The sequence below is a fragment of the Aedes aegypti genome, chromosome 1 (assembly GCF_002204515.2).
Source record: "Aedes aegypti strain LVP_AGWG chromosome 1, AaegL5.0 Primary Assembly, whole genome shotgun sequence".
Lineage (NCBI taxonomy): Eukaryota > Metazoa > Arthropoda > Insecta > Diptera > Culicidae > Aedes > Aedes aegypti.
Window position 1 is genome coordinate 78,520,747 of NC_035107.1, and position 25,207 is coordinate 78,545,953.

Consider the following 25,207-nt stretch of genomic DNA (forward strand, 5'->3'; position numbering starts at 1 on the left):
AGATTTGGGTCACTAGCCATTAAAAACCAGAGCTACTTTATCAGATTTGAGAGAAAAACAAGAGAAAACAGACATACCCACATTTCACAAAAACGGGGAGGGTTTTAGTGGGGTGGCACCAACGCTGAGAGCTAGTATAACTATTTCCATCTACTAAAAATCAAAAATTTCGAAAATCGGTTGTAGCATTGCTGAGAACGAGCATTTTGAAATGTGTAGTTTCATCCTGAAAATTTACGGTGAAAATTAACGTAACGCGACACCAAAACTTTGCACCTAGTGTAACTTTTCGAAGAATGGTCCGATTTTAAATCTTTTTTATGAAAACACGTATCTTGACGAGTAGGAAGAGAATCCAAAATATAAGAGTTCTATAAGAAGTATTTATTTTACAATGTCAAAAATAAGGCTATTTTCGTAACGCGACACCATAATAATGTGACTATTTGAAAAAATACGTTTTCAAAGAACCAATAATTTGTTTGAAAAAATTAAACCCATACATGACAATGTCATCTAATACCCTTCTAGTTAACGGATAAGACAATCATATTACACTTGATAAACTATGATACAGGGCTTTTATAAAAAAGTTGCTTAATGTCTCAATTTCTCACCAATAAATTATATAAACTTTATATAACTTTTCAGGCATGATTTTCACAGTATTTTCAATCAAATTTATGTTTTTCATACAATTCAACATATTGTCTTTCATGTTCTGCATAGCTTTGGAAATATTTCAGAGTTTGAATTTTTGATATCCTGGCGTAGATGTGCGTGGAATGTGTCTGATGCACAAGGTGGCAAGGCGCATACGTATATGCGATTTTACGGGAGTGTTGGTCTAAGCCTAACTTTCAACAACTGAAATGTTAATGAAACTGAGCTTAAATCCAGATACAACCTTCTGCAATTATGTTCATTAACGTATCCGTTAGTGTATTTGTTAATCTGGGTTCAATTGAACGCATTCAACTAGTATGCGGAACTAAACAGTGACATATGGGTAATCTATATAAATAAAAATGGAGTGGTGTTTGTATGTCACGAAATGGCTTACGAACGGGCCACCATATTTTGACAATTTTTTCACTAAAGTGTTCGTGAAGTGTTCCGACGTGTTTGTGTGTATAAAAAGTTCAGGATATTCACCGGGAAAGTGGAAAAAATGAGACTGAACAGAACTATAATTTTGTATGGGACGTTTCATGGCGTTTTATAACAGCCTACTTGATGGCAAGACGAAGTTCGCCGGAACCACTAGTTTTCAATATATTTGAAATAAATATCCCATACGAACTTCAAATTGAATGCGCTAACTGGTGAAGCAACCAATTGAGTTGAAATTTTGAGAGAATTTTTTTTCTCTTCCTGAGGCACCCTGAACATACGACAATCCCAAGTTTCATTATATAAGAGTTATGTCATGCGGGATTCATATAATAGAATCAGGAGTAACTGTACAGTCGGAAAAATAGAATTTGGTGCGCTGGCGTTCAAAGTTATACAGTAGAATCGTAATTGAAATACTTTTTGCATTAAAATCCAGCGTTCATACAAGAACTACAAAAATATAAACGCTTACACGACTCAATAACTCTTAAGAACAGCAACACAGTGTTGATTTTAAGACTTTTGAAATCGGGTTTGACCTACGGATCCTCTAAATAAGGGATTAGCAGAAATAAAATTGAATGATTGGGCAACAGACTGAATTTGATCAATGTCGAGAATAATATTGTAATACGTACATGACTTCCTTATTGCTAAAAGTGCATTTTGTTTCGTTATAGGTATTTGAGTTACATTTCCAAGCTAATAAAGAGGAGAAGCTTAATCAACAACTAAACATCGCATAAACAAAAGTTTAAAAAGCATAATATTTCATACACACATATTCTCTATGCAAAACAACTTTCAATTTCAAGCAGATTACATTCCTTAATAAGAATTAATTAGATTAGAATAAGTTCAAAAAAACATAACGCATTTTCGTTTGGCCAACGCTTTAACAGCTCTCGCTGCTCGATTGGCTCACATTTTGACAGAAATGTCAGCTTCCGCGAATCTCTCTTAAAAAGGATCACTTCTTCTTCTTTCTTCTTTCTGGCGTTACGTCCCAACTGGGACAAAGCCTGCTTCTCAGATTAGTGTTCTTATGAGCACTTCCACAGTTATTAACTGAGAGCTTTCTTTGCCGATTGACCATTTTTGCATGCGTATATCGTGTGGCAGGTACGATGATACTTTATGCTCTGGGAATCGAGAAAAAATTTCCTTTACGAAAAGATCCTCGACCAGTGGGATTCGAACCCACGACCCTCAGCATTGGTCATGCTGAATAGCTGTTTACCGCTACGGCTATCTGGGCCCCAAAAAGGATCACTAGTTTGACCTTTTATTTTACCCTTTATCGGCGTTTATTCAAGCCACAAATGAAAATAAAGTCCACAAATTTAAGAGAGATAAATGGAAATCATTTTTAAATTTAGTCACTTTTAAAGTGAAGGACATTTTCAACACAAAGAAGGACGGGAGGGCATACGGTGGAAAAGGAGAACGTGTCCTACCAAAGGATACTACTTGGTAAGCTTATGTGTAAATAACAACAACACTGCGGAACACGTTTTTTTCTCAAGCATCATAACCGCTATTTACTAATTTAAGGATTGCTGAATCTATTGCCGTTTTCAAAAATATCACGTCTAGTTTTTGAGATATTGGCTGTTGGAAATACAAAATTTCTCTTTAATGAATGTTCGAATCCTCTGAGCAGAATCTCAAATAGAGAAACTTTAAAGTAGATGGAGTACCGTGTACCTTTTAATTCCGCTCCTAAATGCTTATCTTTGACAGATACGCGTATTTCGACTACCACTTGCAGTCTTCTTCAGTGTCAGTTACTCGTATCCACTGTGGATACGAGTAACTGACACTGAAGAAGACTGCAAGTGGTAGTCGAAATACGCGTATCTGTCAAAGATAAGCATTTAGGAGCGGAATTAAAAGGTACACGGTACTCCATCTACTTTAAAGTTTCTCTATACAAAATTTACCTATTTCAGCCAACGTGCATGCATCGTGCAGTTTGAACCAAATTATTTCTAAAATGAAAGCTTAAGTCCTGTTTTGCATGCTTGCTGGATTGGATCACAAAAAAACTTTGATAAATCATACTTAAAAATTCATGCAAATAACAATTAACCCAGTGTTTTATACAACTTTGGCTATTTGTTGCTAAAAATCAGCCACCCCAAATATGCAAGAGACAAATACAGGGGATACGCAAAATTATTGAGATAGGCAAAATTTTGCCCAGTTTCAAATGATCATAACTTTATGAAAAGTGGATGAAATTGGTTGCGTTTAGAAATAGTCAACGTCAAATTTGGTCTAGTTTCAGGAACTCACTCGTCCATGCATATTGGCCACCGGACACCGGTGATATTCCGGATTTTCCGAGGTGAAGTCCAAATGTCATTTTTTCTGGCGCTTGTACATACTCTGAATATGCTGCTGGAGGCATCATTTTGATAGTTGATGCCCACTTGAATATAAATATTATAAAAACAAACATGACTGACCGAAAATATGGAACCAGTTTTACGGAAATGGTCATATTTCTGAAGATATGTCCGCCGGCATTAAACTTCCTATTAGTTCTAGTTTCTAGGAAAATTGTGAACAGCTATACAACTTCACACCGCACCAAAACACAAGCGAAAAATGCCATTTGGACATGACCTCGACAAATCCGGAACATTTCCGGTGTCCGGTGGCCAATATGCATGACCAAGCAAGTTCCTGAAATAGACGAACCAGCCCAGGGCTGAAAGTCTCTATAATAAAGTAATAAAAAAAAAGTTCCTGAAATTTCCCGTCGAATGCTACCAGATGGATCCAATTTCACCCATTTTTCAAAAAGTTATAAGCATTTAAATTTAGGCAAAATTTTGCCTATCTCAATCATTTTGCCTATCCCCTGTAATTGAATCATTGAGACACGCAAAAATTTTATTTTTGTAACGCTGTGTAATTTTCAGGTCCATATGTTTTTTTTTACTCACGCCATTTGTGCTCATAGTAATATGAATTAATAGCAGCTATCAGCTGCTATAGCTTTATTTTAGAAAAAATCTGCTTAACACAGGAGACGTCCGTGGCTACGAAACCAATTCCCAGAATTTCTCCGACTTCCTTGTTCTCTCGATCTTTAACTTTGATTCAAAAACATCTTCTTATTCTTGCTAGAACGTTCTTACTAGGACAGAGCCTGCTTCTAAGTCTATTCAGATAACCAATAAGCATTGAAATAAGCCGCACAGTAGACGGCTTTTAGCATTTTTACTGCTCCTTGCCCTAATGAAGAAGATGGATTGCTTATCTATCTTTAATCGATAGAATCAGTGCTCTTCAAAACCTCTCGGCTTTTAATAAGCACTCAAAATGCACGGGATGCTTTCGACAATCGAGTGCAACGTTCCTTAAGGTGTAGCATTAAAACAGCACGTTATTTCGCCAAAACCTGCATTGACAAAGTACTAATGGCAGCTATATGTTTAATGAGCATTTAATGCATTGCTGTGAGGACACCTATAGTGCTGGATGTGCTTGTTGGTTACTTGGGTAATGTTTCACGATCACTTCTACAGTTATTAACTGAGTGTTTTCTTGGTCAAAATTGTCATTTCTACCAGGGGGGTGGCATGAGCCAATATTTACCAACCCAACATCAATTCAACATGGCCAAGAGGAAGAAGACTAGCATGGGCTGCATACATCAATAGTATGCCATTTAAAAGACTCTGCAGTTCAGAAGCAAATAGTAAGTAAAGGTTTTCAGCTCTAGTTGTCCAACTTCATAAATATTATAGCAGATATTGAACCAGCATGCATTGTAGATCAACAAAATGGATTATTGCGTCAACATAGTATTGACAAATTATCAAAGCAAGGGGACAATCAAATATTACGTCCATTGTTTTTTAATCTATCTAAATCCTTCCTATGCTCACTATCACGCTTTTTACCAAGCCCCTAGTGCATGCACTGTCACACTTTCGTACACCCCCACTCCCCTAATTGATTGACGTAATTTTTGAACGTTCCCCAAAAAATATATTGTTCCTTTAACTTTGCTATAGGAGATTAGGGGTCAAACCAGAGGACTGGCACGGCTGTCATCCTGCATACATTTCGGCTCTTCCTCACATCGTTTTTGGTACTTCGCGTTTTGGTACCCACTTTCTGGTCGGTTTGCCTTAACTCGCTTCTGATTTTCGAGTATACGGCTCATGTGCTGCTAGTGCTAGTTTCTGGCAATTAAATATATTGCGTTGAATCGTCGTATTTGATGACATCTTTCCTCTTTTCGACATTTCGATGAATGTTTTACGCATCATTGAGGTATCATTGATGTCTCCTACCCAAAAAATCATATATTTTGTCAGTCTCAAAATAATCAAAACAAAGACACTAGACGCCATGTTGAATCAATGTTGGGTAGCAAATTATTGGCTCATTTCACTCCCCTGGGTTGAACCAAAGCTTTGAGATTAAGGGGTTAAACCAAAGCTTTCTGTTACATAGTTTTTGTGTGGTACATAATTTTTATGATTCGTATGCAATCACTCATTCATGTTATAATACAATATTATGCACTATTGTGGACATTAGAACCAGATTCAGACACTTAATCACTTAATCACAATACTGAAAATGAAAATAGGTAGTCCACAACGAACATCGACCGGGTAAGTGCCGGCACCAGCACAATTGTGCTGGTCCCACTTTGTGCCTCCAGAAATTTTTGCTGTTTGAATCAATTCTCATTTGGTCTTCACAATTTCAAAGAATGACTCTTCCACTCTATATTCGTATTCGTGCATACCTAGATAAAAAGAATAGTTCAAAAGTTGCGACAGATGAAACTTTTTCAATTCTTACGGTGTATGTTTACATTTTGTTTATTCTGAGCAGGTGTTTTCTAAACACGATGTAAACAAAAGCTGTTGTGCTCAATTACAAGTATCAATGATAATTCAATGATCGAAATCGAAAAAGTTTAGTAAAACAATGAATTATTGATTAAAAATTATCATTCAATGTCATGGATGCCTAACAGCACAATTGCGCTGGTTCGTCCCGAAAGGGATATGGAAATTACAGTCCCGTGTATGTAACGGTCCTCCACCGATGCAAACAAATGCAAACACGGAACCTTCACATGAAAAGGCCTATCGAATCGCTACTCGAAAATTTACGGAATGCACTAGATCGCTTGCGTTTTTTCATGCCATCATAATCGTAGATGTGTTTCAATTTTTTGGCGCATTATTGACAAATCAAATTACTTCAAATAGTGATCAAAACAAACAATAAAACAAACAAATAAACAAAGCTATGAACTATATTTTGACAGCAGTCGCATCTGATAGGTAGGCTACGATGAGTACTGTGTGCCCATTGAGATGTCAATGGCCTAAATTTTCCGTGCAACTAACGGAAAAACGGTTCTAGCGCTAAATTTATTGCCACCAGCCTCTTTGAACTATCACAAATAAAGAGCCTGGTGGCAATAAATTTACCGTTAGAACCGTTTTTTCCGTTAGTTACACGGAAAATTATGCTCCTGAAAAAAATCAAGCCATATTAGCACACATTACTCATCGTGTCTCGGGTGGAAAAAAATGAAATGTATACATTTTTATGTTTAGAGTGTACCGTAAATTCGGGTGAAATTGATCAGTAGGGTGAAATTGATCATCGTGTCATGCGATTTTAAATCTCACTAATAGAACACCAAAATCAATGCAACGTATAGTGTCTAAAATATTGTCGAATTGTGTGTAGTGAAGGATTTTGTGTCAAAGAATGTTTATTTCTATGAAAATATTTTAAAATTCCAGAATCATGTTAGATGTGATAATGATACACGTTCGTAAACTTCTAGTTCTAAACAAGGATTTGGACATGGTATAAGCCTGAAAATTTGTGAGGATGTTTAACATATATCCTTTAAACAGATTTTATAATCGAAACTCATACCAAGTTGCTCGTTTTGTTGAAATTATTAAATTTCTGTTGCATGTTAGGAAAATCCTTTGGAAATTGCCTACATTTAACCCCTCTACCGGCAGCTTCATTTTTTACTGCAGGTAAAAAGTTCATATCGCGATAACTTTTTTGTTTCTCGTTTTTCTGACCATTTTTTCACAAGTTCTCAAAAAACTCTTCTAGTTTGAGGATCCGTGTCGATATTGATCATTGGTCATCTGGATTCAGAGATATTCCGAAATTCCTTGGGGGACCGACGCTTAATCATAACCCACGTATATATCTTAGGCTACAGATTTTTTAACGTATTCAGATGTTCACTCCTTGGAACAATACATTAATGAGAGTATGTTGTGAAAATATGAAGCAATTTGGAGCAGCCGTCTTTGAGTAATGAGGATTTATGTTGCTGGTACCAAGCTGACCAAATAAAGATCTTGAACACTTCAAAAAACCTCATATCGTAATTTTCAGATATCTCTAAGAATTCTTAACCAATTTGTATGATTTTTTCAGAGTAGCTCCTTATTACATAGCATTGTATAGCCCACATTTTAGTTTTTCGATAAGTTGACGTAAAACAAAATGGCCGCCTAAGACATTTTGTATGGAAAATGTCGGTCCCCCAAGGAACATTGGAATATCTCTAAAACCAATTCACCAATCATCAATATCGACACGGATCCTCAAACTAGAAGAGTTTTTTGAGAACTTGTGAAAAAATGGTGCAAAAATACCGAGAAACAAAAAAAGTTATTGCGATTTAAATTTTTTTCTTGCGGTAACAAAAGAAGCTGCCGGTAGAGGGGTTAAGCGTTTTCCGTGCTATTCTTGAAATTTAACTAATGGTTATTTCTTTATATATTGTCTTATTAAGAATTTGGCAAGCATATTCGGATTCAGGAGGCCCAAATTAAGTATGTAGAGTTGGTTTCGAAACTAAAAATAATCATATTGACAAGTGATCAATTTCACCCCGAAATAGGAACCCTCGATATTTTATTTATGTGATTATTTTTAGCACTAACATCACTTTTGTTAGAAAATTTCGGAATATGAGCCAATGAGGTTCATCGTCGTACTTGTTTTCCAACATTTAATTGTATGGTATTGATAACATTTCAGAAAAGAGACCAGAAAAACCGTGAAAAATGATCAATTTCACCAGAAATTACGGTACATGAGATTAAGGCATTTGTAGGTTACAATAAAAAACTTATATTATCCAAACATTTCGCAAAAACGTAAAAATGTTTCGAACGTCATGCTAACTTTTTGATATGCATTTAGGACCATGTACTAGCCAAAAAATAATCTTTTTGATTTCAAAGCTATGAAGAATAACAAAAAACTAATCCCGTATAAGGGCAGGGTTGGGTTTTATTGAGATACCAACGCACGATCAATCTTACACAAGTCGATTTCCTCACAATGAAAACGTATCGATGTTTGTTTTACGTCACTTGAGCTTTCGTTCAACGCCAGTCCAACAAGGAAGTGAAAACTCGAGAGCAATTATGTTTATGTTAGCATTCTCACAGCAAACAATAGCATTGTTGTGACAATTCCCACAGGAATAAAAAGAAAATGTTGTCAACATTGCACTACTACGCAGGCAATTGGATTGGTCTATATGTTTCAGAAATACCTATGAAACCACTTTTTTATATTTTTTCCAGTGTCCTTGTATGTATCCAGTGTTCTTGTATTCATTATTTTGAGAGGGACATGGGATTTTTATGGGTAGGAGACATCAATTATACCTCGATGATGCGTAAAACATTAAACAAAATGATGCACTAATGAAAAGCGTCATCAAAAACGACGATTCAAAGCGATATGTTTAATTGCCAGAATCTAGCACTAGCAGCGTGTGAGCCGTATACTCAAAAATCAGGAGCAAGGTTAGTGCAAACCGACCAGAAAGTGGGTACCAAAACTCGAAGTACCAAAACGATGTGAGGAAGAGCCGAAATTTATGCAGGATGACAGCCGTGTCAATCCCCTGGTTTTTACAGTCGTATATAGTACGAACCTACCTCAAACAATCACCATTACGACGGGAATCGAATTCAGACACGAACAGCATGTTTGTGCTTTATAACCGTGAACGCCTAGGAAGGCCTTTTTTAAATATTTGTTGATTTGGATCGTAACGAAATTTCTATATTTTAATGAGTAAATAAATCGTGATTAAGGTAAAAACACCGGTTTTGAACAGCCTAAGAGAAAATGTCAATAACAATTAAATGGGAAACCCTATTCATACTACAAATATGTCATATGCAAGCTTTTAATCCGTATTAAAGATGTAAAATATCGGAACTGAGCTAAAATCATTTTATCGTTTTAAAAATTTCGTTGGTCAATATAGGCCACCCGAGCCAGTTTCGGCCGGAGATTTAGTTCCGGTTCCAAAATTGGCCAATCACATTGATTTCTTACAAGGGTGGCCAAATAAGGTGTACGGGAATTAAAAAAATATTATAAGGAAAATGAATCTGTTTGAACAAGTAATTAAATGTATCTCTATCATGTGAATGTGATCTACTGAACACAAAAGGATGAAACTGATTGGCTATGTGAAACGGTGTATTATAATTCACTATGGCTACAACCGAGTAGCTTTTAGTTTTAATTAGATGTTAAAAAAATATGTCGATGTATGTAATAAAAGTATTATAGAAGGCTATTTATCTTTAAATTATATCTATGTTAAACAGGGGATGTCCATTAACGTGATCATTTTATTTTCAGACTAACCACCCTCCCTCCTCGTGATCATTAATTCACACAAAAATTTTAAAATTTGTATGGAGCATGACCATTAGCCAGCTCCTCCCCCGCCCTCCAATATGACCACGTGGTTTATAGATGACTTCGTTTATTCGTCTTACAAAAATCGATTTGTACATAAACATGTGTTTAGTGGAATACAGTAACGACTCGATTTTGTCAGACCCCGATTTTATCTAACCCCGATTTAAGCATCCTTTTTGGCCCGAATTTGTCTGCCTAAACTGTCTAAACTGGCAATATTAAATGCATAAAGTCAATTATGACCTTGGCTACGTCTAAACAATCATCTGCAGACCGAAATTCTGCAATTTGGAATTTTTGATAATTATCCAAGAAACTTATCAATGTTGCCTTTGATTACATAGGTACATAGAAAATGGAAGTAAAAAAACGGTGTTTGAATTAACAAAATCATAAAACTATGTCCTTAAGTTAAAATAAAACTTGAAACAAGTCGAAACATAGTTTGTCGATTTTAATCCTTTTCCGATTTTGTCAACGCTAAATGCTGCATGGGGCTGACAAAATCGGAACATTGCTGTAGAAGAAAAATGTATATGTATCAATAGAAGAAAAATGTATTATTCAACTCATTTGCAAAATAATCTTGGCAAATTAAATAAGAACCTTCAAAAGCATTCGCTAAGTGTTGTTTTAATTGTTATTAGTTCCAATGCATGATACTAAACATGACATTAAATTTGGAAAGAAAGAGTATCTTCTCAGCTCCATGTAGAGCACAATTTTTATTCAGCTGTCATTGTCATTTTTAAACAATAATTATAAACGCATGTTCAAGTGTAGCTTCGGATTGTTACGGCCAATGTAAAAATATGTTCTAGAAATGAATAATACATGAAATTCTGTGCAAAATAAACCTTTTTTGAACTTTATCGCATAATTTTAATTTCTGATTACTCGACTTGTCGAGTCTTGTACACGACACTGAAGAGTGCCTTACAGTTGAGGTCAAAATACGCGTATCTGTCAAAGGGTACAAACTCTAGTGGAATTAAATGTTATAGTACTAAATTCGGTTTTCATTTTTTTTTATAGGTATTCCACTCAACAGCTCAAAGATCTGTTATCAATCTTCAGAAATCATTCTATTTCCAAAACGTTCCATGAGATAAAAGTTTTAGAAACCGCTGCAATAGGAGAATTTATTTGAGCGCATTACTGAAACATTATATATATATATCGTAGCTGTCAACTTTAAAGAAGGGGTTGGTAGTCAAATGGCTATCGGTTCTGCTTTACAATCAGAATGTTACTGGTTCAATCCAAGGCCCGTCCTTTTTTTGTATTTTGCAGTTGTATCCATCACTTGCTTCTATCTTCCACTCTCAATTTATTATACTTAATCTATTTGTTCATACCAATCGCTAGAACCAGAGACAGACAAGAAACCGTTTCACTAAGCCTCCATTATTTCATTATTATAATACACATTTCATTATACCTGTTACATAGGCAGTCATAATCAAAAGTGAGCCTCTCTGTCATAAAATTGCCTTACCCAACCCACATGCTCCCATATGAACTGCTGTAGATGCAGGTGGAATTCACTGTATACAGTGGGCCAGTAAATGCAACATCAATACCTTCCCCTTCCCCTCATTGGCCAGCATCCTTGTATTAATTAGTTTAATAAGATTTCCATGTTAGTGGCTGCCACTGTTTCGATTGCTCCCTTCGATAGTATCCCATTGTCTGCTGTTGAGTGTTGTGATTTGGCGTGAAACTTCTCAAGACGACGAATAGTGCTCCACAAAAACCGGATTATTTGAAAGTGAACTGAATTTTGGGATTTGAATTGCTGCAAAATTCTGGCAAACTCGGTTGAAAACAACGGTCACAATCATCGAATGCTTCAATAAGACAAAGTCCATCTCATTGTTATCGTCTATTTGCTGCTATTACTTGTGTTTGAGACCAACATCGTCAACTCCATCATTGATAGGGTTCAAAATTATTACAATGGATAGAAACAAAAAAGTTTGCAAAACTTGCAATCTAGATTGTATTGTGAGTGAGAGCGTTGTTTGCGAAGGCTTCTGCATGGAGATGAACCGTTTTCATGCCAAATGTGTTGGCTTCGAATATTAAATTGATATCTGGCGCGGAAGTGACGTTAGTGAATTATTGTAGGAGGTACTCCAAATTCAACAGGTAGATTTTAAAACGAGCGTAAAAGGAGGGAACTCGAAACACTTATGGCCCGACGTGCAATTATTAATTGTTGTTTATCCTTCGAAAAAGGCACATTAAATGTGACCGAAACGTCAGGTGTAGAACGGAAATCCGTTTATGATTCGTATAGACTGAAAGACGACAACCCATAGAAATATAAAGAATTTTCTCGTTTAATAATTGTGGAAGTGCTCATTCAACACTAAGCTGAGAAGCTAGCTCTGTCTGTCCCAGTGTGGACGTAATGTCAAGAAAGAGAAGACTTGTTTATCGATTATTCTGAAAATTACCATCCAGCATAAACTTTTCCCAGAAAAAACATTTCCGTCACTTACATTGCAGGGTGAAGATGAGCGAAAGTATCGCCTTCCGTTGATGATACATGGTTTCGCACGCTAGATGTATGCGGCAGCAATCTCAGGAAAAGTTTTAATGTGCTGCTTCTATTATCCTCGGATCGATTTTTTTCCTTTCGCAAATTGTACTTGTCAGCAGCTTCTTCTTTTCTTCTTCTTCCGCAACCTTCGTACACCTCTTCTTGAGCAAACACCCCACCCACACCGGGTTTCACTTTTGTGCAGTATAAGCAATCACTTGTTTCTGAAGGTGGATGCCTTTCAGCGATTTAGTGTAATCGCCTCTTCATCCGGTAATCGAAATCACCACTGGCGGGAACAACAAATCACCCGCTCAATCTCATTCATGGCGCAAACAAACTGCGTCGCATTTTTTTCCTACCGAGCTGAATAAACCGTACGGGAACACTACTAAAAAGCTGTTAGTTAGATTGGCAATGGAACTCTCATTTCCTTTTAATTGCACGAAAGTGGAACGTAAGCCAACAGATTCCTTCAACCAGCAATTATGATATTTTCACTCAATTAGTTTTGAACGGCTTTGCGGTTTCCCCGTATTTCACCACCACAATCTACCGTATGATTCGTTGAACTAGTTGTGGGAGGAAAAAAAAAATGCATTCACTATATGGCGACCGAGTCGTTCTCGGAAACAGCTTAATCCTTTTATTATGATTATATGAATAGATTCCAACTCCTTCTTCAGGTTCTACTCCTCTTTGCCCAAGCACGACGACACGACCACTACTGCTTGGATGCTGTTGGACGGCGGTTTCTATTCACTGACGAACACCCACACGTACACTACAGTTTCCGCGTTATCATCTTCCACTCAGTCTCCGGTTCTATGGGCAATCCACCAACACTTGACCCTCACAGCGTCCCTTTACAACCCACACAGCGAAATGTCGCGCCAATTATCCAGAGTGGGGTGTTATGAATCAGTCAAACGATTTTTTTGTAAAAAAGACTTGTTTCAATGTTCTTGAGTATGAAATGTCTACATTACAGTCTGAAACTAAATGTATAATAATCTGAACTTATGTCTTCAATGACTGTGTCTGCAGTGTATTGGTGATACTTAGACAAATGATAGATACAGTTGAAGCTTGTTATAACGACCATTTTTATACCGACAAAAGCGACATTTTTCGGTCCTTGAAAAAGATTTTAATGTTATCACTATTCTCTATAACGACATTTCTCTGCGATGTCGTTATAATAAGCTTTGGCTGTAGTTTCTTCTTGTTTACCACACTACCTAGAAAATTTGACTTGTTTAGTCTGCAAATGTTTGCTAGTGTGTACTACCATAATATTCGTATCTTTCTGCATTCAAAAAATATGTGCTCAAGTGTCTTGCTTATATATCACTAGGGCCTTGCCTGAAACTTGTAGAAGGGTTGACAAAACTGGGATCTTTGCCTTTACGTGATTTTTTTTGACCAAGAAGTTCTATGCCCAACCGCTCCAAGTCTGGCACAAGCATTCTAAATTCTTACCCACGGTCGAACACTTTAAGACTCTTAACCTAATAAAAGCTCCTGGCATTCACTCTGAAATTTTTCATTGTATAAAAATCAGCAGTTATCTATAAATAACTATGTAATTTCAAAATAATAATAAACTCAACAGTGCTTGATATTTCGATAGCTGTTTAATGAAAATATCCAGAAAATCTCAATTTTTAATTACTGTTTTTAAAAACCAATATTTTATATAGATAGATTTGTTATTGACTTCTGGTGAAACGTCCATTCGACCAAATATACTTTCGTCCACATATCATTTGACCAAACGTCATTCGATCAAATTCCCTAAAGTCCTTATTAAGGGGTTAGATCTACACATACTTTGGAAAATTGAATGTAGGAGTAAAAATGTTTGAGCGGAGAGTTATATTAAGAAATAGTTATTTATATGACAAGTTGCAAAATGGTTATTTTTCCAGCACGAGTTGTACATTTGATAATACGAGTTCTGAACAAAAAATCGTGTTTTGCAACGAGTTGCATACAACATTTTTTGCTATTACGAAAGTTCCATTAAAGCTGGGTCATTTCCAAGAGCACAAACACACATTTCAACAGAAACCACGTGGGTGTACATCCATGTGTAGGCGAAATGTTGTTCAGAGATTAAATCATACCAAATTGAAGCGAAAGAGCTATTTTTACGCCAACATATATTACTTTTATCACGTTATGGAGGCTGATGACATTTTTACGGGGGTAACCTATTTCGCATAAAGACGTTTCACATAAAACAATTTCCTACAAGAAAAGGTAGCATTTCAAAGAAGGCATATAATTCTCATTATGCCAAATGTTTATTATGCCAAACGCCCTTATGCATAACGTCCTTATGCGAAACGACCTACGCCCAAATGTTTACTTAAAACGGGGATACAATGTGTAATAGAGATGAGCAAAATGAATCGGAGCCGTTCAGAAGAATCGACTCACTCAACTGAACGAGTGATCCGCGGCTCTTTTTTTGGTGAGAGTCGGTTCATTGAATCAGCAGTCACACAACGGATCAGATAAGAAGTGATTCGTAAGAAGCATGAACTGATTCTTTTCTCCTATTTTTTTTCTTTTGTATCTTGGTTGACAGGTGCCTTGCATTGCGCGCCACGCCACACATGTAAGCACGGTTTGTAGCTGCTCCGTGTTCTCAGCGCTCTCAGCATACAGAGATTGCTGAGAATTTGCCCCGTCCATTGGCATCACCATCAGCGTGATTTCACTGATGTTTTCCTTCATGCACAGTTTGATGAGCATGTCTATGCCACAGAGACGCGATTTCGCAGCGATTTTTGTTGCGTCAGTCAATAAGAGTGCTTGTAGTGACACAACAACGAAATTGCGGTGATTTTGGATCGCTGTCGCTGAAAAAAAACTCGTTGATTTTGGTGTGCCTCAAATCGTTGAATCCGTTCGCTTGGATCAGTTTGCTCTTCCTTTACGATGTGCTGAGCTCTGAATCGTTCAAAAGATCCGATTCACTAGTGTGAGTGATTCGAATCGAATTCCGATGAAATAAATGCAATGTATTCTGCTTAATTTAGCTTAGCATTACAAATGACGAGCAAATAGTATGTTTAGGCAAAAATGTGTGTTAACGTTAAAGCTTTGGATGAGATATTTGATTTATTTGCCAAATTGATCCGCAACTGCATTGATTTTGATATTATTAGGTAATAACCATTTAGCTACATTTTGCAATATATCATCAATGTCACTTGAAGATTTAAACATTTCATGTTTTTCTAGTCAAATTTTTGAATTTTTGGCATTGAGAGGCTAACTTTAAAAATGCCAATTAAATGGATTTTTTTAATGTCGGCTGGATGTAATTATTTCAGGGTATAGGGTGTCCCAGAAAGTATAGGCACAACTTTGATAATGCAAATCATAGTACTTTTCCAAACAATCATATATTTTAAAATTTTTGTATATTTCTACAGGTTATTTCAACCAGCATCTGTGATAAATTTGTTTGATATAAAAATCGTTTACATTGAAAATTTTGATTTTAGAAAATCAATTCTTATCTGGTCAGCTCAGACCCTGCATTATGTTTTTGTTCCAAAATAACTGGTAAAGTATGTATTTATCACAATATTTCGCCGTGGTGAATTTAAATACATTACATCAAGGATGTTTTACATAATTTTTTGTTTGAAATTTTATTTGGCTTTGTTAGAAACACTTGAAAAAAATGGCAAAATTAGAAAAATCTTGTATTTTTCTCTCCACAGAAAAAAAAAAGTTTTGGTCTCTTTTCTCAACATGTAAGGCTCCAAAATATAGTCATTGCAATGTTCGATAGAAGGTGAAATCTAAATTGACTGTGATTGAACACAAAAGAAAAGTTTAAAATATAAAGAAGGAAAAACCTGGGGAAGAAATTGGGAGATCTGTTGAACCCAGTGCTGGAAAAGTTCGCATCACGAAGCAGCTCACGAGTGTATATCAACGCATAACAAACATCACAGACTCGGGATCTGGCTAGGTGTGAGTAAGCCCGCACCCGTCTGCTCGGGAGAACATGTCAAAAGAAGTAGCAACAAGCTCGCGAGCGTTTACTCGCGAGTAACCGAGCAAGGTGTGATTTATTATGGCTTTGACAGACAAATTAATTGTATAACCATCATATCGATAGTAAACTACTAGTTTGTAGTCAAAAGCCCTTGAAAACCATAAATCTCGGAGGGTAAGCAGCTTTTTTTCCCAAAATTACAATATGACTCTGAGCAGCTCCGAACACGTTCGCGAATCACTTTTTGCTTCAGTTACTCGGGAGTCGACAGATGCGAGTAAGCCAGCGCTCTGACGCTCGGGAGCGTTTGGTTTTGTTTTTGTTCCAGTTCAGATGAAGCGTTCGCCACTTTCCATCACTGGTTGAACCACTCTGTTAGCCAAGAGCATCTAAGATGGCGTTACCAGGACGAATTCCCAATTTTTATTTCTTATGCCCGGGAGAAGAATCACATGTGGTGTGCTGGGATCATAATAAATCACCTGAATTCAAAGAAATCCTTTCATAAAAATAAAAAAAATTGTCAATGTAATGAACCCAAATGCCAAAATATTTTGGCTAATCTTAAAAAAAATGGTCTCCATTAGGGTTTAAACGTTTCAGCTATTTAATGACCCATTCGACCAAACTAACTCCGGCCTAACGTTCTTCAGCCCAACGTCGGCCTAGTGACTTAATGTCATAGCCCTCTAACTGCGTACATAAATGCACAAAAACATTGCCCTGAAAATCAGACAAAAACAAACGACGTTTCTCACATGGTCTAATAGTGGTGCAGAGAAGACGGTTATACCTTTGCATTATAATGCCTCGATATTTCGCCTCTTTTAAATGCTGTTATTATATGCAGCCCTGTCGTCGTAAAATTTAAGCTACTTAGTCGTCACCTTTTGTGAGGGGCGTCTTTACAACCTAGAGGGTGCTTTTATTCCTTAACGTTTATGAGGGCGTTTCGCAATGAAATAATCACAAATACTTAAATATACGAAAATAAGTAAAAAATAGCGTTGTAATACAACTTTCCACCCGAGGTTCTTTACTTGCATTTCGAAGAAACAATTCCAGTGAACAGATATGTCCTGCACACAACATAATTGAGTCTTTTTCAATATCTTTTCGCAGGTAAGTTTTTTTTCTGGAAGGAGGGCAAAGCATGTTCTGGTTAAAAGGACGTAATGTCTCTCGATTTTTAGTTATTGAACTTTTGGATGGTTGCAGTGGATCTTTTTAAATGTGTGTGAGTTGTGTAAGAATCCGAGATCTTCCATGAAATTTGAAGGTTGCCTTAGAAATTCTTCAAAAACCCTCATCGTCGATCGTGCAACTGTTCAAATTCAGATTAAATTACCTACAAGTTACTCGAAAAATGGTGAAGAAATGTTCGGAAACTTATTCAGTGTTTATTTCAGAATTATCTTAAGATTTCTCCATAATTTACAAACTTCATGAAATTTGCAGAAATTGCTCCAAAAAATCTAGGCAGTTTTCCTACAATATCACCACTAATATATCCAACAATTTCTTCAGCAATCCTCTAAGGGTACTTGTAAAAGTTCCTCATAAGATTATGTGTTATTCTGTTATGCACCCTTTCAAAAATTTCAAGAACATTCAAGTTTAATCATTCAAAAATCTCTCTTCAAATAGAATTGACGGAAGAAATTCTTTATAAGATTTTTGAGGAGTTTTTTTTTTTGAATAAAATCATTTCAGGGAAAGTACATTAAGGAAACTGTTACATAATGCTTAGAATAACATTTATATCATGTTTTGTCCGAACTCCTTAGAAAGTTTCATGAATTATTTTTTGTTGGAACAATTCGAGGATTATCTGATTTTATATTGATTGGATTGACATAATAACAGATAAAAGATCTAAAGATAACATCAAAATTTTATTCCAGGCTGCTATTGGTTGATCTTACAAAAGCTAAATATGATATGCTAATGGTTATTATTATTATTATTATTTGTCAACTTTAAAATGTTGAAAGATATGCTAATGGTAATCCAGGGGTAAATTTTAGATCTTTTATATCTTTTGTCTACCATTTTGATTCCTTTTACGGAAACTTAAGACCTTAGTGAAGTACAACTCATCAAAAATCGTATAAAATAAATCATCATAAATCATCTCTTTGGTTCAGTCGCTTTATCGAGCCTTCAAAACGCTCAAATTTCGAATAGTTGGTGAAGATTTCAATTCCACAACATGAACAATTTCAAAAAATAATAGATTTGTCGAAGTCATGAGCATTTGAACACCCTGTAGGACATTATCCGAAATTCCATTGCTGCCCCAGCGCTCTGGAATTATTTTAGCTCATCTGTAGATCTTTGCGAGGTCACGATGGTGTTACACGGGGTTTCCAACCGGAAAATTTTTGTTAGATTCTACATGTCGAAATATGAAAAACCCCAAAGCCTTTCAAGTGATGGACCAGTGGTGTAGTCAGGAGGGGCTCTGAAAGGGTCGATTTTGTACAAATATAATATTATATGAGTCGATTGAAAATTTGTCTAAAAGATTTTTCTCAGTATTAATCACGATAGTAATGAACAGAACTGACATTAATGTATGTTTATAATGTATTTTTATGCCATTGGCGTAACTAACATGGAATATGGATACCAAAACAAAAATGGTTTATTATAATATAATATAATAATAAGAAACCCATCCCGATTACGCATATGGCATGGAAAAAATTCATTTTAAACATATATTAATATCAATTCCGTTCTCAACCATCACAATTAATACTAAAACAATATTTTTGTCAAATTATCAATTAGCCTAATGAAATAATATACGTGCAAAATTGTCATTTTACAGCCCCTCCTGGCTACACCACTGGTCCATCACCCGAAAGGCTTTGGGGTTTTTCATATTTCGACATGTAGAATCTAAAAAAAAAACCGGTTGGAAACCCCGTGTAACACCATCGTGACCTCGCAAAGATCTACAGATGAGCTAAAATAATTCCAGAGCGCTGGGGCAGCAATGGAATTTCGGATAATGTCCTACAGGGCGTTCAAATGCTCATGACTTCGAACAAATCTACGTAAAGTGAGATCAAAACTCTCCAGGGCATAGATACTGCTAGGAAATTTAGATGGAAGTCATACAGGGCGTTAACATGCTCATAACCTCGCAATACTCTATGTTCGATAAGATCAAAATTCACTAGGAAGTTGATTCAGCTATCAAATTTCGATTGAAGTCATAAGGGGCGTTAAAAGGGTCAATTCACTATAGGGCATAGATACAGCTAGAAATTTTTGTGTGATGTCCTACAGGGCGTTAACATGTTCTTCACTTCACAAAAATCTACGTGAGATAAGATCAAAACCACCCAGGGCGTTGATACAGCTAGGACATTTCGATGGAAGTCATACAGAGAGTTAACATGTTCATGACCTAGCAATGATCAACGTTTAATAGTCTACGGGGTGTTAGTTAAGAATCTCATGACTTCGCGAAAGTCTACGTAAACCAAATTTACCAGGCCATTGATACAGCGAGAGAATAGTTGTTGGTGTCCTGCAGGGCGTTAACATTTATGTGAGATAAGGTCAAAATACAACAGGGCGCTGATACAGTTAGGGAATTATGATTGATGTTCTAAAGGGCGTTTAAACGCTTATGACTTCGCTGAGATCTACGTCAGAAAAGGCCAAATTACACTAGGGCTTTGATACAGCTTGAAAATTTCGGTTGATGTCATATAGGGCGTTAAGCAGCAAATAATCTTGCAAAGATATCAAAACTTACATTTTTTTATGAATTATAAGCAAAACTTGTTATAAAAAGTCTAAGGAAAGCTTCTTAGTCGTCGACTAAGCAGGACGACAGGACTGATTATATGCGTATATAAAGCTGACAGGCTTCAAATAGCTATCCTATATACTGTTATAATGTTGCATTATCGTGCTTACTGGCTACATTTATCAGGACTATGGAATAATTATCTCCTCAAAAAGTCATAAAAATAATTAAGTTTTCGCGAAGCAATAGCTCCCTTGCACCAGTAGTTGCCGTCATGTTCCAGAAGTGGATGGAATTGATGGAAGCAGTTTTTTAAATAGATGTATAAAAATGAAAAAAAAAGTGCTAAAGATGATCTTTATGGTTCATTAGAAAGATTTTAGTTGATGCTCCAATGGAAAAAACGTTAAACTTATGTAAAAATCAACTATATTGTTGGAAACACCAGGTATCATTACCGAACGGCTACGAACACGTGTGGCTCAATGAAGAGCTATCAAACATCTAATCTACTAGAGGAGTTTGGCGAACTACCGCTGGAGCCAGAAACCGATCACCCAACCAAGCAACACAAGGAAGCAACGACCAAACAAACAAATTCAATCATCTGGCATTATTCCTGGAACACCAAACACTGGTTCTCGGAACCACAGAACGACAAATGGTTCTTTTCAGGACTACCAAAATGAGTCCAAAAAGAGAAAACTTCATCCGATCAATAACAACACAAAACTAGTACACTTACAAATTCATACACATGACAAATCAAATTATTAATCATCGTAGTTCTACGTCAACCCCGCGGTAATGTAATAGACATTACCCACCCCAACTTTTTTCAGCACAAGTTGTACATAATAATAATAAATACAATGAGTGCTGAAAAATCCAGTTTTGCAACGGTTGCATACAGCATTTTTTTGCAATTATGAAAAACTCGGTTTTAATTGGATTATTTCTAAAAGCACAAACCAACATTTCAAGAGAACCCACGTGGCATACATCCATGTGTAATATCAATTGAATTCAGAATAAATCAGTATCTGCAATAAATAATAATATCTAGTAATAAATCAGGCTGTGATAAATTAGTATCTCGGAATGTCACAAAATGTCTCGTTCTCATAATACAGATCAATACTCCCTATTGGAGTACAGAACAGGTAAGACAGTGCATACATTAGCGGAATCTTCCTCTGCGAATGCTGGACTATCCGGTTCCAAACCAGAATCATCAGTCTTTATCGAATACGGATCGCACAACGGATGTAAAATGAATTGCTATGGCATGAAGGGATTGGGATATTTGTTAATGGCTCCAAAAACATAACTGAAAAGTGCTACTTTTCAGCAATGTTGTTTTGGTAGTAAAAGCAGTCCGTTTTGGTGATCATCTTCTCTATGAAAAGTTGATTGATGTGCAACTGAAAAATCTAACACTTTTTTCAATTCTCCTTATAATAAGGTTGAAATCTTTCGAGTGACGCCAAAAGATCTCTTTTAGGACTTTTCATTATTATGATAGGTATGATTTTTTTGTGCTTAGGTAATCCCTTTTTGGCATCCTTCGTTGAAAAACTATCTCTTACGTTTACGACTACTATTTGGTCGGCGTTAAGTCAGAGTGGACCAAGTACAAAACTTGGGAAATTTGGATAATTCTATCATTAGATGCGAAATTACCTTTCCTCCATAACACTTTGATCAGATTCTATTGATGTTGTAAACTGCGAGAGATATGTAAAAAAATACTTTGGATGATCAATAAAAATCCATAAAAGTATGCATTCAGAGTGGACCAAGTGCTTATTACTATAACAGCGAAAATGATAAGCGCGCTGATGAATGCGAAGAAATCTAAAATAATTCAAGTGATTTGTCAGATTTTTTTCACATCCAATTATTCATCTTCTCATCCATCAATAGAAATTCATAAGTATTAATTATTCCGATGCATTTGATTTTGATTGTTGACCATTTACCACATTTGGATGGATGGTCAGAAATTGCAACACTTTCTGTGCAGACAGAGCAAACCAAGTGTCAAAAAGAAATAAACTGCTTGATTATTGCGTTTTTTGAGTCGATTTCAGAGTCCGATAGAAGCTGTTGGTAGTTCTATGGTGTCTGAATGGATTGTCCTAGAACCCGCGCATTTTACCAGTATATTTTAGCCGGCACTCAAGATTATCACTTGGTCCACTCTGACTGAACGCATATTTGAATATTGCTGGTCTTCAATGCCCTGACCCTGCAAAACTTTAATTTTCAAGCTATCGTAATGCCACTGATTTTTGGATTGAAGATATGGATTATTGAATAATTTACTATACTGATATCGAACGATGTTTATAATATGTTTGGCACCCAGTTTGATCATGTAAGCATTGAATGATTTTTATTTTCCTAGAAATTGTTCAGTCGGAGTGAACCAAATCACTGAACGGTGGTATTTAGTTCAGTCAAAGTGAACCAAGTGCACATAGTCCTCAAAAAAATCGTTCTATTAAAGGTTTGTATTATGTTTTTTCATGATTATCACTTCACATTATATGGTTTGAAAGTAACTCAAAGATGTGTTGAAATATTGTGACAAAAAAAATACAATGTGTTAGATTTAAGCCCATTTTTGCAAAATATTCAAAATGTTACTTGGTCCACTCTGACTTAACGCCGAATATTAAGACTATGAGCACACTAGAATGTTGGTTTCGAGTAACGACTTTAATTTTCTTTATTCATTATGGTAGTACATACTGCTTCGCAAGTTATAAATACTATGTCACGTTCCATTAGTCTAGTAAACGATATGAAAGCATTGATCTTGTTTGTTAAAAAAAAAACATTCAAGTTTATGCTACCAATACTGTAAGTCAAATAATTAATTTCAACGTAGAGATAATCATAATTGTTCTACATTGCGACGAGAAAACATTTGATACCAGTAACTAAAAATAAACAGAATTTATTACTATACCATTCAATTCCATTGGAGCTTGTATCCTTTGGCAGACAGGCGTATTTCGGCCTCAACTCGACTCAAGTACACTATACTGGAGACGACCATACAGTTGAGGTCGAAATATACATAGGGTAACAGGTATAATACGCTCCCTAAGAAAAAACTGCTCTATCGCAGTGGCAAATGCATTACTTCTATGGTTTTATGTGTCAAAGTATTATTTACTTAGTTGGTCATGCTCCGCATGCAACTTTCTCTTGCCAGGTAGCTTCTAAAAAAGAGTACAAGACGTTTTCTGTAAATATTCCAAATTTTGACGTTTCAAAACAAACCGGGCAATATGCCCCTCCCGCAGAAAAAGTTCCGCAGCGTTGTAGAAATGTTTTCAAGGCGAATTCCACTACTTGCTTAGCTTAAAGGGGTCCATTGGCAGTCGTCTTCCGGTAAAAGTTTGTGTAATAAGTACAATAGTAGAGGATGGGCTTCATTTACAACAAGGCTTGCCTATCGGACCCAAAATTTTACGTCAAAAAGCTGATTTTCGATATTTTTGGTTTTTCCATTGATTGTTCATACTTCCCAAAAATCTTATATGCGCAACATCATTTTTTCGCAGATATTTAAGATATGTAATAATATTTACGTTTTAAAGAAGCCCCAATCCCTTGAAAATGAATTGGGGCGAATTGCCCGGTTGGGGCGCATTATACCAATTTACCCTATCTGTCAAAAGATACAAACTCTAGTGGAATTATGTAGATTCTAACTTATAGCTTTCAGGCTGTTATGCTCAAAAACGGAGAAATTTTAAATGGTATAGTACACCTAACCCGTGATTTTAATTCAATTGTATTATGTGAATATTGTATAATATCGTTGCTAATACAGAAATTGTCAGATTCTCTTACAGTATATGTATTGACATTTTTTGTATTTGCAACGATATGAAACAATTGTTGTATAAGGTCTTGTTTTGGATGTACTTAGTTCGGGTTTCATTTACTTATAGTTATTCCACTAAAGAGCTCGAAGATTTGTTATCATTTCAAAACCAGTTAGTTAGGATCTACTTGATTTTGCGTTGACGTTTTGGTTACAACCTTTCGTCCACAGTAGTTGCTTCGATTTCAGCTTTTTTTGTGTGCACCGTAATCCGTTTATTATGAATATATCGATAGGTCTTCACTCTCGTCATCCAAGGACGACACGGCCACTGCCACTTGGATACTGTTGGACGGCGGTTTCTATTCACTGACAAACACCCACACGTACACTACAGTTTCCGCGTTATCATCTTTCACTCAGTTTCCGGTTCAATTGGCAATTAACCAACACTTGACCCTTACAGCATAACTACCCTTCACAGCCCCCACCGAGCGAAATGTCGCACCCTTCCTCAAGGTGCCAATTATCCAGAGTGGGGTGTGGTGAGTCAGTCGCACATAACACCACGAACGTGATGGCTAATGTTAACCCAACATCGATTCCGAGCTCTTCGACACAGCTTCACTCCTTCCACGATAACCGCTCCAGTTTCCCAGTCGTACGCGGATGACGCCCGAAAAAAAAACGCTATTTGTGACAACTGCACTCCTCTAATCCGAGATCAAATCTCAAAAACGTTTGACTCAATTCGGACCGCGGCACGCGCGAATCTAGCCTCCCCTGGTAGATTTTCAGCCTGACCTCGTCCGAGTCGTAGTATTAACTGAAAGCCGAGCCACCGAACGGGTGGCCTGAATCCGGCCTGAAATTCGTCCTCATCGTCGGATTTGCACTATCTCTGGTAGTCGTCGCTCTCCGGGATCTGGATCTCGCGTGAGAATGTCCTGGCGAGAGCAGCATCCCATCGTTGATGATTTGCATGAAGATGACGATGATTGAAGGGAAAAACTTTTTGACCGGGTATCCACCGTCAGTGGAGACGATGATGCTGCGAGTGAGCGGATGCTGGTTCTGCTCCGGAGAAGTCTTCGCTGCTCTGGAGAGACAAAAGGACCATTAGGAGAATGTTTCGCTTTGAGG

The 25,207-nt window shown here is 36.5% G+C and overlaps 1 protein-coding gene across 1 annotated transcript in view; it reads right to left on the reverse strand.

Moving 5' to 3' along the window:
• Nucleotides 1–13,416, reverse strand: part of LOC5579262 — a 98,061-nt gene extending 84,645 nt beyond the window's left edge. Inside the window, exon 1 of the mRNA XM_021840321.1 lies at nucleotides 12,387–13,416. Within this exon, the coding sequence (XP_021696013.1) occupies nucleotides 12,387–12,435 (49 nt within the window). The 5' untranslated portion in view covers nucleotides 12,436–13,416. The remainder of the gene's footprint in view (nucleotides 1–12,386) is intronic.
• Nucleotides 13,417–25,207: the final 11,791 nt, after the last annotated feature.